Raw genomic sequence first — 13,599 nt, forward strand, 5'->3', positions numbered from 1 at the left:
ATATATAAATCACACCTGTTTCTTCTATTACACTCAACAGCATTTGATTAAGTTAGTCGAGGCAGGTGTGCTCGTTAAGTGCTGTAACAGGAAGGCTGTTGGGGCTGATGTTGTAAACCAGCGTAGATGCATCAGGTAAAGTTGAACAAACTGAAGAAAAATTATTAATTGTATTATGTCTATTTACTTCGCTGTGCACAATAATAGCTATGTGTTGGGTAAAATCGTTAGATATCACTACTAGGCTAATATCAGGGACGTTTCACATATAAACATGGCGGATCAAATTGTCAATATCACAGTCCAGAGTCCAGAAGTCGATTATAAGATAATATCGTTTGCCTTTTCATCGCGTCTTAAACTATTTTTTTTAGGAGAATGAAGTTCTTTAAATTGCACAATTAATAAATACTGTGAAATCGCGACGAACATACACATAGGCCTACCTTACTGCAGTCTGTCAGTCTTATCGGGAATTTCCACACAAAGGCGTTGGCAGTTTGGTATGGCGGCCTTAAGGGTTGTTAAATGTTTTATTGCACTCAACAAACCAAACATTTAATTATTTTGAACATTTAAAATGATTGAAGGTTATATTCCTAAACATATCAATGTATTTTACATTGCACTCCCCCGTAAAGGGACAGATGACCCAGCATTATTTTAAGACTTAAGTTTAAGTTTTTACCATTGCTCTTTTGTGTTCCTCAAAAAAAAAAAAAAAAAAAAATATATATATATATATATATTATAATAATAAAGGAAATAAATAACACACAACCAGTAAATAATGACATTTATTCTTTTTAAATAGTCCTGTAATGTTTTTAACATGTCAAAATTAATATGTGGTCACAGAAAACAAAATCATACTAATTTTCTAAGAATTAGAAAAACAGTTTAAAATGTCATCCTGCAAGAGATGTCATGCCATCTACCCATGCACATATTTTTCTTAGTACATACTGTAATCATCTTGTTCCTTCAGGAGCTGGATGTGATTCAAACTCATGTGCTGGAAATGGATGAGTCTGACATGCAGTATGAGGTAGAGAGACCGTTTCCCTACAGCCCTCAGGCAGGTGAGCAGCCAGCTGGCCCACACCTGAGCCCATCTGCTGGGTCACAGTGTCTTATCACTGCCCAATGAGGCATGCTCCAGAAGGGCTGTCCTGCAGCCCGGCGTGAAGTCTTATCTAAGGACATCTCTGCTTGCGCAGTGACAGCCTTCTGTGACAACTGTGAACCCCTAAATGACACGTGTGTGTGTATAGAGTTCCTACACACTTTGGCATAGCCGTGTGTACTATATAACATAAGTGTCATTTGTCTGTTATCATGCCATCCTCCAATTGCAAAACATAGACTTGGCTGACTAATGAAATTGAATTATCTAGGGCAGACCGGGGCTAGTTTTCTAAAAAAAAATTAACAGCAGCAGTTAAGTTAGTTTTCTGTCCATTTCAGTATGAAGTCTTGAATGAAAATATGAATATTTCCATCATCACCAGGGAAAAAGAGAGTTCATTTAAAACGCAATGAAAATGTTTTTAGTAAATGATGAGAATACTTAAAGGAAATGCTAAAAAAAATACAAATAAAAAGTCACCTTTATGCAATACAGATTGTGTTAAAGCAGCTTTACAGTGCTAAACAGGAAAATGTTTCAATGATGCAAACAAAACTCAATTCTGTTGTAAAGCAGCTCTAAAAGGAGGGCAATAATAAACAGTTAAAGTCAGTTCATAGTTAAAATCAGTTAAAAAGTTAAATATAACATAGACATATCAAACAATTGTTTTGCCAAACAAAACTAAATAAATTAAAATGGATGAAAAAGACTTCAGTTAACTTTTTTTTTTTTACTTATAAAGTTGACTTTGCTTGTGTGGTTTTATTGAGTACACTCATTTACCCAAATGGCTATTTGCAAAAATATTAGAATTACATTTTTAAAAGTAATGGCGCTTTATTGGTATATGTGGTTCTATCCATGAAGAACTGAACCTTTCCATTGTACAAAATATTGGTTATAGTTGAATAAGATTCTTAAATTATTATTTTTTTAAATAAAAGGTCAGTGTTCTAAGAACTGTTTAATGAAAGTTCTATGACATTACTGCAAAAGACACCTTTTAGGTGTATTTGGATGATTTAATTAACATAAAATATTGTAATTTAGGCAATTAATTTTATACTAGTGCTACTGTGTTTGTACAATTGGGTTTTTCACTCAACGCCTTACAGTTACTGAATTATATGGCCCAAATATAGCACTAGCCATGGACCTCCCTATCATGTATCACCTTAAATGACATTCATTATTTAAAATATAATGTTAATATTTTATATGATTATAATTAACTTTATAATCTTTCCTTCCTCAGGATTATTCTTCAGTATGAACCATGAGGAAAAAATAGATTCTGATAGGAGATCTATCTATGTGGGGAATGTAAGCTGCTTTCATTCTTAAGATCTCCTTTGCCAAGTTGTTACTGAAATAAGCAGAACAGATTTGAACTTTGTTTGGTATTGTATTTTATTCATGTATTACATGATTCCATTATTTGTAGTGTATGGTTATGGAAGACTACAAGCAGTATTGTTTGACTTACAGGTGGATTATGGAGCAACTGCAGATGAACTGGAGATGTACTTCAATGGCTGTGGCCACGTTAACAGAGTTACAATCCCGTATAATAGATTCACAGGACATCCAAAAGGGTATGTACCAATTTGGCCCCCCACCCCCAAAAAAAGTATATATATTTAACATAAAACATGTTTAATTAGTATATTTTCCTTGTAGTTTTGCCTACATTGAGTTTTCAGAGAGGGAGTCTGTGAGGACTGCCATGACTTTAGATGAAACACTATTCAGAGGACGTGTCATTAAGGTGAGATGGAAATGTAATGCAATGGGATATAGTTATGCATTACTTGGCAATGAGGCACCACAGCTGGATGTGGCCCAATCAGTTTTGGGGTTGACAGAGTGAACAGAAAAATATCATGTTCATTCTGATATTTTCAAGTATGATCTGAGCCACTTTCATGTGTGGGAATAAATTGGATAAAGGAATACACCATCTGTTGATGATGTTTTAGATTCAAAAATAAGGAAAAATAAAAGAAAATTGTAATCATGTCAGTCCGTAATGATGTCAGTCACAACTGAGCATTAGCTTTACCAACACTGCATTTAAAAAAAAATAATAATAATTGTTCTTCTGATGAACATGCATTCACTCTTAAATAAAGGTTCTTTATTGGCATTGATGGTTTCTTGAAGAACCTTTAACATCAATGGAAACTTTCCATTGCACAATGGTTCTATACAATGGAAAAAGGTTCTTCTGATTGTTAAAATGTTCTTCACACTAAGACAAAAGTGGTTCTTTTAAGAACTGTTCACTGAAAGGTTTTTTGGGGAACTTTATGAAAAACCCCTTTGGAACCTTTATTTTTTTAGGTGTGATAGGCTGCATGTTTCAGTTTAGTGTCTCCCACATTTTAATAATCCGTAAAAACAAAAACATGAGCTGAAAATCAGAATTGGGCACTATTGCTTGCGGTGATGTAGGCTTGTCAGTTTGTTTGTAATAAATCATTTTGGATTAAAATCTGTGACAGAAGACCATTTCACATCAAGCTCTTTGTGCACTAGGTATTGCCAAAAAGAACAAACATTCCAGGTTTCAGGACTACAGACTTGCGTGGAGGTTGGTCCCGAGGACGAGGTTTCCGTGCTTCGAGATTTTACAACCCATTCAGGGGCTGCCACTTCATTAGGTCAGTTCTGCCAATACATAACAGTAGGGCTGTGCAATTAATCACATGCGATTGTCAAGTGCATCTCATCAGTAAAGCCGGTTCCGTGATTGGTAGTAAATCAACATCACCTGCTTTCAGATGGAGCAGCATTTACTACACAGAGCCATAGTTCACTGACAAGCTAGGCAACATCGCGTTCATAATCGAATGCGATTCCTCTGCGGTTATGAACGCGATATTGCCTAGCTTGTCAGTGAACTACGGCTCTGTGTAGTAAATGCCACTCCATCTGAAAGCAGGTGATGTTGATTTACTACCAATCACGGAACCCGCTCTACTGACGAGATGCGCATGACAATCACATGCGATTAATTGCACAGCCCTACATAACAGTACCTCACATGATATGGAGCTTTAATTGTTTTAGAGCAGTGGTACATGACTTGCACTCTTCATATATATATATATATATATATACGGATTCAATATCCTTAGTGGTGATCTGGTAACCTTACACCTTTAATAAACAAACCCTTAAAGGGGTCGTATGATGTTGCTAAAAATAACATTATTTTGTGTATTTGGTGTAATGAAATGTGTTTATGCGGTTTAAGGTAAAAAAAACCACATTATTTTCCACATACTGTGGAAATTATTGTACATTATTGTTTCTCCTCTATGCCCCAACTTTCTGAAATGCGTCGATTTTTACAAAGCTCATTAGTCTGAAAAGCAAGGTGTGCTGTGATTGGCCAGCTATCCAGTGTGTTATGATTGGCCGAATACCTCAAGCGCGTGACGGAAATGTTACGCCCCTTACCATATTGTGATGATGCCCTGTCAGGCCGGAGCGATGATTATAATGGGTTTTCATGTTTTTGAATCGAGGCATTCGTTGCATCCAGTGGGGACATAATTATGGATTATAATGACTTGTACTGTCTTTTTACGCGTTGCGTTGCATTGCAAAACATTGTAAACATAAAACCATGTCTGCATTTGTGATCGGAGAAATTACAAACAACAAGCCCTACTCTACACTGCCCAAAAGACTCTCTTTAAATATAAAAAACTTACTTACAATCTGTGAGTCAGAACAGCCGGCATTGTAGTCTACTCTACCAGGATCAGTAAACAGTCCTCCATAAAATGTGCTGCACACATCTGAATATTTGGGTTGAAGTGTTCTGGAGCAGTGTTGTAAATACAACTTAACCACTGATTTCTAGTAGTGTCCATTTTTGGAAAGCCAAACAAAGTAGTTTCGCTTTCACAACGAAACAGCGTCACACACGGCGTGAGTGAGCGGCGACGGCCTAGAGTGAGCAGAGGCCGGGGGCTAGAGTGAGCAGAGGTGGCGGGCTTGAGAACGGCGCGGCTGGCGTATTCGACGAAGGAGGCTTGCGGCAAAAACATGTGACGACCCCGGGCTGGACTCTGCTTCATCCACGGTGAAAGCCGATCCACAGAGCAAAGTTGTTGTTTTTCCTCAGCGATCAGCTCTAGGCATTACGAAGCGGATATCGTCCTCTTTTGGAAGGCCAAACAAAGTAGTTTCGCTTTCACAATGAAACACACAGCGCCTTCACGACATGGCGGCCGCAACAATACTACAGCGAGAATAAAAGTTACGCCTTCTTTCTTTGCGTGAACATTTGGGCGGTGTTATGCAAATCTTCCCAGATAGTGACGTAGGTATGTGGGGGCGTGTTAGAATGAGCCATTTTAGGTAGGTGTGGCTGACTCTTCTTTACAAGAATGTTTTATTGTAAAGAATTTAGTCTTTGCAACTTTACAGATCTTCTTTATGCACCAAGAACTTATAACACTTCAAAGAGAAAGGAAAAATTTAAATCGCATCATATGACCCCTTTAAACCTAAAGTAAAACAGATTTGTGAAGACTAATATTATTGCAATATTTCAGTTATCATAAGTAGTATCTTAACATTTATACTTGCTTTCTTGCAAATGTGACATTTGTACATCCATGCTTGTAAAGCCATCATTTAGAGCTTTGTTTTTAAGATGTCATAAAACTGTAATTTTTGTTTTAGGGAAAATGGAAGAGCTGATCCTTGGGTTGATTCTTTTTGATATTCAATTTGGACTTTTCTGTTATCTTCAAAGCACTTCTTGGTGCTGATTAATTTATGTTTCAGTAATGCATGACGGGAGCTCAGTTATTATTTTTCTGTGTGTGTATAGCTTGAATGACACGACAAAAACGGAGACTTGATTTGTATTGATTGGTTGCTATTTTATTTATATTTTATTCAATTTCTTTAAAATACTATGCCTGTAAGAGGCTGAGATGTCTTGTGAATTTCAGTACTTTGTCTATTTTGGAATTTCAGTGCTTCAATTTAAGTCAAATCAATGTAAATAAAATCAACATTATCACACGTCATTTCATGAAACAAAAATTTTATATTTATTTTCACCTTACGAACAATAGACATTCATGTAAATATATACAATTGTGAAGAGAGGACATCAGCAGGCCTGCACCATCATAGTTGAAACTATACTGTCAAATGCCCTGAGAAGGAAAAAAAAAAAATATTATTATATTAGCGCAGGGGTCACCAGACTCTGTCCTGGAGGGCCGGTGTCCTGCAGAGTTTAGCTCCAACCCTAATCAAACACACCTGAACCAGCTAATCAAGCTCTTATTAGGCATACTAGAAACTTCCAGGCAGGTATGTTGAGGCAAATTAGATCTAATCTCTGCAGGATACCAGCCCTCCAAAACCAAGTTTGGTGATTTAAATATAAAAACTCTTTAAATATAAAAAACGTACTTGCAATCTGTGAGTCAGAGCAGCCGGCATTGTAGTCTACTCTACCAGGATCAGTAAACAGTCCTCCATAAAATGTGCTGCACACATCTGAATATTTGGGTTGAAGTGTTCTGGAGCAGTGTTGTAAATACAACTTAACCACTGATTTCTAGTAGTGTCCATTTTTGGAAAGCCAAACAAAGTAGTTTCGCTTTCACAACGAAACAGCGTCACACACGGCGTGAGTGAGCGGCGACGGCCTAGAGTGAGCAGAGGCCGGGGGCTAGAGTGAGCAGAGGTGGCGGGCTTGAGAACGGCGCGGCTGGCGTATTCGACGAAGGAGGCTTGCGGCAAAAACATGTGACGACCCCGGGCTGGACTCTGCTTCATCCACGGTGAAAGCCGATCCACAGAGCAAAGTTGTTGTTTTTCCTCAGCGATCAGCTCTAGGCATTACGAAGCGGATATCGTCCTCTTTTGGAAGGCCAAACAAAGTAGTTTCGCTTTCACAATGAAACACACAGCGCCTTCACGACATGGCGGCCGCAACAATACTACAGCGAGAATAAAAGTTACGCCTTCTTTCTTTGCGTGAACATTTGGGCGGTGTTATGCAAATCTTCCCAGATAGTGACGTAGGTATGTGGGGGCGTGTTAGAATGAGCCATTTTAGGTAGGTGTGGCTGACTCTTCTTTACAAGAATGTTTTATTGTAAAGAATTTAGTCTTTGCAACTTTACAGATCTTCTTTATGCACCAAGAACTTATAACACTTCAAAGAGAAAGGAAAAATTTAAATCGCATCATATGACCCCTTTAAACCTAAAGTAAAACAGATTTGTGAAGACTAATATTATTGCAATATTTCAGTTATCATAAGTAGTATCTTAACATTTATACTTGCTTTCTTGCAAATGTGACATTTGTACATCCATGCTTGTAAAGCCATCATTTAGAGCTTTGTTTTTAAGATGTCATAAAACTGTAATTTTTGTTTTAGGGAAAATGGAAGAGCTGATCCTTGGGTTGATTCTTTTTGATATTCAATTTGGACTTTTCTGTTATCTTCAAAGCACTTCTTGGTGCTGATTAATTTATGTTTCAGTAATGCATGACGGGAGCTCAGTTATTATTTTTCTGTGTGTGTATAGCTTGAATGACACGACAAAAACGGAGACTTGATTTGTATTGATTGGTTGCTATTTTATTTATATTTTATTCAATTTCTTTAAAATACTATGCCTGTAAGAGGCTGAGATGTCTTGTGAATTTCAGTACTTTGTCTATTTTGGAATTTCAGTGCTTCAATTTAAGTCAAATCAATGTAAATAAAATCAACATTATCACACGTCATTTCATGAAACAAAAATTTTATATTTATTTTCACCTTACGAACAATAGACATTCATGTAAATATATACAATTGTGAAGAGAGGACATCAGCAGGCCTGCACCATCATAGTTGAAACTATACTGTCAAATGCCCTGAGAAGGAAAAAAAAAAAATATTATTATATTAGCGCAGGGGTCACCAGACTCTGTCCTGGAGGGCCGGTGTCCTGCAGAGTTTAGCTCCAACCCTAATCAAACACACCTGAACCAGCTAATCAAGCTCTTATTAGGCATACTAGAAACTTCCAGGCAGGTATGTTGAGGCAAATTAGATCTAATCTCTGCAGGATACCAGCCCTCCAAAACCAAGTTTGGTGACCCCTGTATTAGCAGATCAGTCGACACACACAGCAAATACCTCAAATGTATGTATTCACTAAATGCACTTACTTTGATTGAATTGGATCACCAGGATTGTAGAATGGGTTACACATTACATCAGTGAAGGAGTTGTGCAACTTTCTGAACATCTGAGGAAAGACAGAATGCTCATTACACCCATCTGATTGACATCTCACTATTTTTGTTGTGAAACTGACACAATACACCTATGGAACTTACACTTCTAATTTCGTTGTCTCGCAGAGACGTGTTGGAGGAGTCAACAACAATCACAAACTTCACCTTAGAGTTTGTCACGTAGCCATATCTGTCATTCTTGTTAAGATGTTGACATTTTAATAATGATTGAAAATGCATTAGAAAGCATTCCATCTTAAAGGGTGGTTCACTCAAAAATGAAAAAATGTCATGTTGTTGCAATATGCATTTCTTCTGTGGAACACAAAAGATGGTATTTTAAATGTTCGTAACAGAAGTTTTAAAGTTAATTTCAATTCTATGGACAAAACCACTGACATTTCTCAAATCTTCTTTTATGTTCCACAGAAGAAAGTCAGTCATACTGTTTTGGTTAAGGATTAGTGGCCAACTGATAAGTTTTTCTCAGGAGCTGATATCTGAAGGGCAGGATGGCTAATAATTTCTATAAATACATTAAGTAATTTAATGATAGCAAATTAGACCAGGCAGTCAGAAGGAAAATGACAATTGTAGGTCAATGTGATAATCTCAAAATGGTCAAATATCAACTGATATATCAGTCTATCACGATTTAAGTCACCATGAAATCAAAATAGACAATTTTGGAATACTGTATTTGTTTACATGATTTCTGTGCACGTCATTTTTCTTTTTAAACTCGTGCCCTCATAATATTTAATTAAAAACATTAACATCCACTTCCCCTTGCAACAACATTTCTAATGTTGTAAATGTAGCAAATGACAACAATCCATCAATCCAATCACTTTCTGATGAATGAAATGTGATACTCTGGCTCCACATTTTTTTTTTCTTATTTGAGAAGATGGAAATAGATCACAATAAGAAAGACATTCCTCTTTCGCAACTTCTGTTTAATGCTGATTTTAAGGATACACTTTGTAGTCCTCAGTTGGATAGAGGAGTCCCAGATAAAGCTCCCTCTGGTCGGCCAAGGCTTTGCCCACACCGGAGATCTTCTCCTCCACCACGTCCAGAGAAGTGTGCACCGTGTAGTGGAACTTGAGTTCCCCCTGTGTAGGAACGCTCCGAATGTACAGGGGACAGTTCTGCAGAGATCAACATAATGTTAGTCAAGTTTGCTATTACAGGAAACACAATTTCAGCTTGTAATTTTATTACAACTTAATGAGCATAAATTTAGAATTAAACCTAAACTAATCTGTCCATTTGCAAGAGTTGATCAGTGCATAAATCATGTTAATGCTACCTTAGACCATGGTTTTCCAAATGGCAATGTTCAATTATTTACAGAAAATGTCAAATTTTTTAAAGAATCCATAGATGTAATACGAATTTCAGTTTATACGTAATAAGTTATGCGTGTAAAATAACGCATTTACTGAACCAAAAAAAAAAAAAGACTACAAGGTAAGAAAGCATTGATTTTAATGGATGTTCAATGACAGAACAGACATTATCTGAATCAGCAGGTTTTCATTTCATTTTAATTTATACAAGTGCTATCTAAAATACTTATTTCTGGTTGGCCAGTCGCATCAGTTAGCAGTCAAGCATTTTTAAAATATGACTTGGGTCCATATCGACACCATACACTCTTAAAAATAAAGGTGCTTCACGATGCCATAGAAGAACCTTTTTGTCTAAATGGTTCCATAAAGAACCTTTAACATCTGAAGAACCTTTCTGTTTCACAAAAGGTTCTTTGTGGCGAAAGAAGGTTCTTCAGATTATAAAAAGCTAAGAAAGAGATGGTTCTTTAAAGAACATTTGACTGAATGGTTCTTTGTGGAACCAAAACTGGTTCTTCTATGGCATCGCTTGAAGAACCTTTTGAAGCACCTTTATTTTTAAGTGTACCACTCATCCAGGAAGTCCGTTTTCTACACAGCTGTGCTTGTGATCTATATTTTTGCAATCAATACAAAAAATCGAATAAAATATAGGCTACTCTACCATTAGTACTGTCTGCATTTATTTAAGTAGCTGTGTAATCAGCAGGACGAGGTGCCAGCTGCTAGGCATCACACCATTTTTATTTTTCATATACAATATCAGCAAAAGCAGACCAGATGAAAATCATAAAGACTGGACTCCCAAGATTGCACAAAATAAAACTTCACCAAAACACTGCCAGTTATGTTTTGCTATTCATGCATTTATCATTTTGATTGATGCGAAAGTCTCATATGTGGGGGTGTCTCAATTATTTCGAAAAAGTCGATCTGATTAAATGTAGGATGTCGTCCATGTTCACCCCATCCCTTCAAATAAGTGTGAAGACTCACCTCACATGCTGTTGCAATTCATCCGGTAGTGTGGTAGATTGCAACAGCACTCTTTGTACACTAATTTACACAGTTTCGAAGAGATTGTAGAGTTCTATACAAACTAATTTGTAACGCAAACACGGGAACCTTCAAGGTTGAGATGCAAAAACAAACATCGCTCAAAACAATGTAGTTTGTAAAACATGGTATATTTCATATCATACCATATTACATATACTGTACTTGTGCCATTTGAATGTAACTTATTTACATTAAATTGTAACTAACAACCATGCAAGTAACGTTAAATATATGCTACTCAGCCCTGTTCATATTAGAAACTCTTTCGCATCAAATCTGATGCCTCCAGCACGTCGGATCTCAGATGCATTCAAGCATTACCAAGAAATAATTAGCTGTATCATTAAAAAAAAAAAAAAGATTCAATGCTTTCACTTGCCTCCTTCGCAATGACCGCTATACACACCGCCATGATGACGCTCCAAACACGGTCACGTGACACGCACAGTCACATGATTCATAGTTTCATAGCTCTTGTGACTATGTGCAATGCTTCTCGTGATGCGAACAAACACGCTTTGCTGGGTTGAATGTTTAGTATACTTAACAGTTCCGCTTTAGAGTGCACTTCCTGAAAGTTAGCATGTGTTGTGTAAAGATTTAAAAGAAAGTTACAATGAGTGTTAAGACTGTGATCTGTGTCTTATGGGCAGTAAGTGTGGGTCAGACTGCAGGAAGCCAGCATGGTCCAAACATAATCATCATGCTTATGGATGATGTAAGTCCTTTTGAGGTCTTTTTCTTAGAGGCTTGACTGACCAACTGACACTAAAACCTACTTTTTTTAAATTTTCTGTTTTTGTGTTTATGTACGAGCAATACATATGTGTATCTGTGCAACACATATATTTGGTGTGTGAAATACATTTGTGTTGCATGCACTTTGTTATAGTTTATATTGTATATCGTGTATAAATGTCATATTCTCTCTTTTTTGTATTTATTAGAGTGTATGTTGCAATATACAGTGGATTCAATGCTTTCACTTGCCTCCTTCGCAATGACCGCTATACACACCGCCATGATGACGCTCCAAACACGGTCACGTGACACGCACAGTCACGTGATTCATAGTTTCATAGCTCTTGTGACTATGTGCAATGCTTCTCGTGATGCGAGCAAACACGCTTTGCTGGGTTGAATGTTTAGTATACTTAACAGTTCCGCTTTAGAGTGCACTTCCTGAAAGTTAGCATGTGTTGTGTAAAGATTTAAAAGAAAGTTACAATGAGTGTTAAGACTGTGATCTGTGTCTTATGGGCAGTAAGTGTGGGTCAGACTGCAGGAAGCCAGCATGGTCCAAACATAATCATCATGCTTATGGATGATGTAAGTCCTTTTGAGGTCTTTTTCTTAGAGGCTTGACTGACCAACTGACACTAAAACCTACTTTTTTAAAATGTTCTGTTTTTCTGTTTTTGTGTTTATGTACGAGCAATACATATGTGTATCTGTGCAACACATATATTTGGTGTGTGAAATACATTTGTGTTGCATGCACTTTGTTATAGTTTATATTGTATATCGTGTATAAATGTCATATTCTCTCTTTTTTGTATTTATTGGAGTGTATGTTGCAATATACAGTGCTGACAACTATATCCCAAAGATATTATATTATGAATTTATACTGTTCTACCTGTTTTTAAACCATAAATACAATTCACACTAAGCAAGGTCACATGTTTTAAGTGCAATCAGACATCAAAACATTTTTAATGCATTAGAAGGGATGAATCGTATGATCCATGCTGATGCATACCAAATAGTAGAGCATGGTGCTAGCAACACCAGGGTCTTCGGTTTGATTCCCAGGAAATGTACAAACTGATAAAATGTATATTTCGAATGTAGTATACTGTATACATTTTGGATCAAATTGACTCTCAAATGTGTTAATGTAAAATACATTTTTGTTAACTATTTGTACTTTTGAAACCTGGCATAGTAAAATGGCATAGCCTATGTGCAGTGGTTCTCAAGCTTTTTGACTCCAAGGCCCTCTTATCTTTGTTGATATATACTGTGTGTATATATATATATATATACACACACACACACACACACACCTGTGGTACTGCTGTTGTAATAAAAAATAAAATAAATAATGCCAGTTTAATGTTGTGCATTTATTTTAAATTATTAAATGTATTAAATTGACATTTTTTTACATTTTAATAGGGGGTTTGCTGAGGCCCCCTAGTTGAGAACTTCTGGTCTACAGAACGTGCAGTCTGATTTAGACTTCTTCCAATATCTCCCAAGATCATTTAAGCCACAGATGCCAAATACCAATACCAATAAGGGCTATTAATAAATTGTGCGTACATATAAACTGAAGTACATCTCTCTCTGTCTCTGTCTGTTGAGCTATAGTTTACTTCCATTAAAAAAAAAATCATGTTTTTTTTTTTTGTTTGTTTGTTTTACACCATAAATTAGAAGCATGCTCATACCATATTCTCTGTTTCTGTCTGCAGATGGGCTGGGGTGATTTGGGAGTATTTGGGGAGCCCTCCAAGGAAACTCCAAACTTGGATCTGATGGCTGCTCAGGGGATGCTGTTTCCAAACTTCTACACTGCCAACCCTCTGTGTTCCCCCTGTATGTGCTGCTTCTGGGCTTGCCTTTATCTCTCTATCACTATGTCTTTGTTCGGGATATTAGCATACTGCTGCCTACTGCACATTACTGTATGCTGCCTACGATAAATGTCTTAAGCAATAGTACTGTAGGCTACGATGCATTGCTTAATAATTCAAAAGATCTAGT

The 13,599-nt window shown here is 36.7% G+C and overlaps 3 protein-coding genes across 3 annotated transcripts in view; 2 read left to right on the forward strand and 1 right to left on the reverse strand.

The window, feature by feature from the left end:
* The first annotated feature begins 43 nt into the window (after positions 1-43).
* LOC107561463 (polyadenylate-binding protein 2-B-like) lies at positions 44-6,186 on the forward strand. The gene is made up of 7 exons (XM_016245919.1): positions 44-135; positions 989-1,082; positions 2,388-2,455; positions 2,621-2,727; positions 2,813-2,900; positions 3,671-3,795; positions 5,834-6,186. Exons 1-7 carry the CDS (start codon positions 127-129, stop codon positions 5,871-5,873), a joined length of 531 nt encoding a protein of 176 aa, XP_016101405.1. The 5' UTR covers positions 44-126; the 3' UTR covers positions 5,874-6,186.
* Positions 6,187-7,540: 1,354 nt separating this feature from the next.
* Positions 7,541-11,539, reverse strand: LOC107561464 (trafficking protein particle complex subunit 2-like protein). Its single transcript, XM_016245920.1, has 5 exons — positions 11,207-11,539; positions 9,392-9,564; positions 8,513-8,600; positions 8,342-8,421; positions 7,541-8,044 (listed from the first exon to the last, which is right to left on the reverse strand). Exons 1-5 carry the CDS (start codon positions 11,237-11,239, stop codon positions 7,999-8,001), a joined length of 420 nt encoding a protein of 139 aa, XP_016101406.1. The 5' UTR covers positions 11,240-11,539; the 3' UTR covers positions 7,541-7,998.
* A 377-nt stretch (positions 11,540-11,916) lies between these two features.
* The window catches only part of LOC107561424 (N-acetylgalactosamine-6-sulfatase-like), a 38,368-nt gene continuing 36,685 nt past the window's right edge, over positions 11,917-13,599 (forward strand). The window contains exons 1-2 of the mRNA XM_016245867.1: positions 11,917-12,156; positions 13,308-13,527. Coding sequence (XP_016101353.1) covers positions 12,055-12,156; positions 13,308-13,527 — 322 coding nt within the window. The 5' untranslated portion in view covers positions 11,917-12,054. The remainder of the gene's footprint in view (positions 12,157-13,307; positions 13,528-13,599) is intronic.

The sequence above is a fragment of the Sinocyclocheilus grahami genome, unplaced genomic scaffold (assembly GCF_001515645.1).
Source record: "Sinocyclocheilus grahami isolate Dianchi unplaced genomic scaffold, SAMN03320097.WGS_v1.1 scaffold772.1, whole genome shotgun sequence".
Lineage (NCBI taxonomy): Eukaryota > Metazoa > Chordata > Actinopteri > Cypriniformes > Cyprinidae > Sinocyclocheilus > Sinocyclocheilus grahami.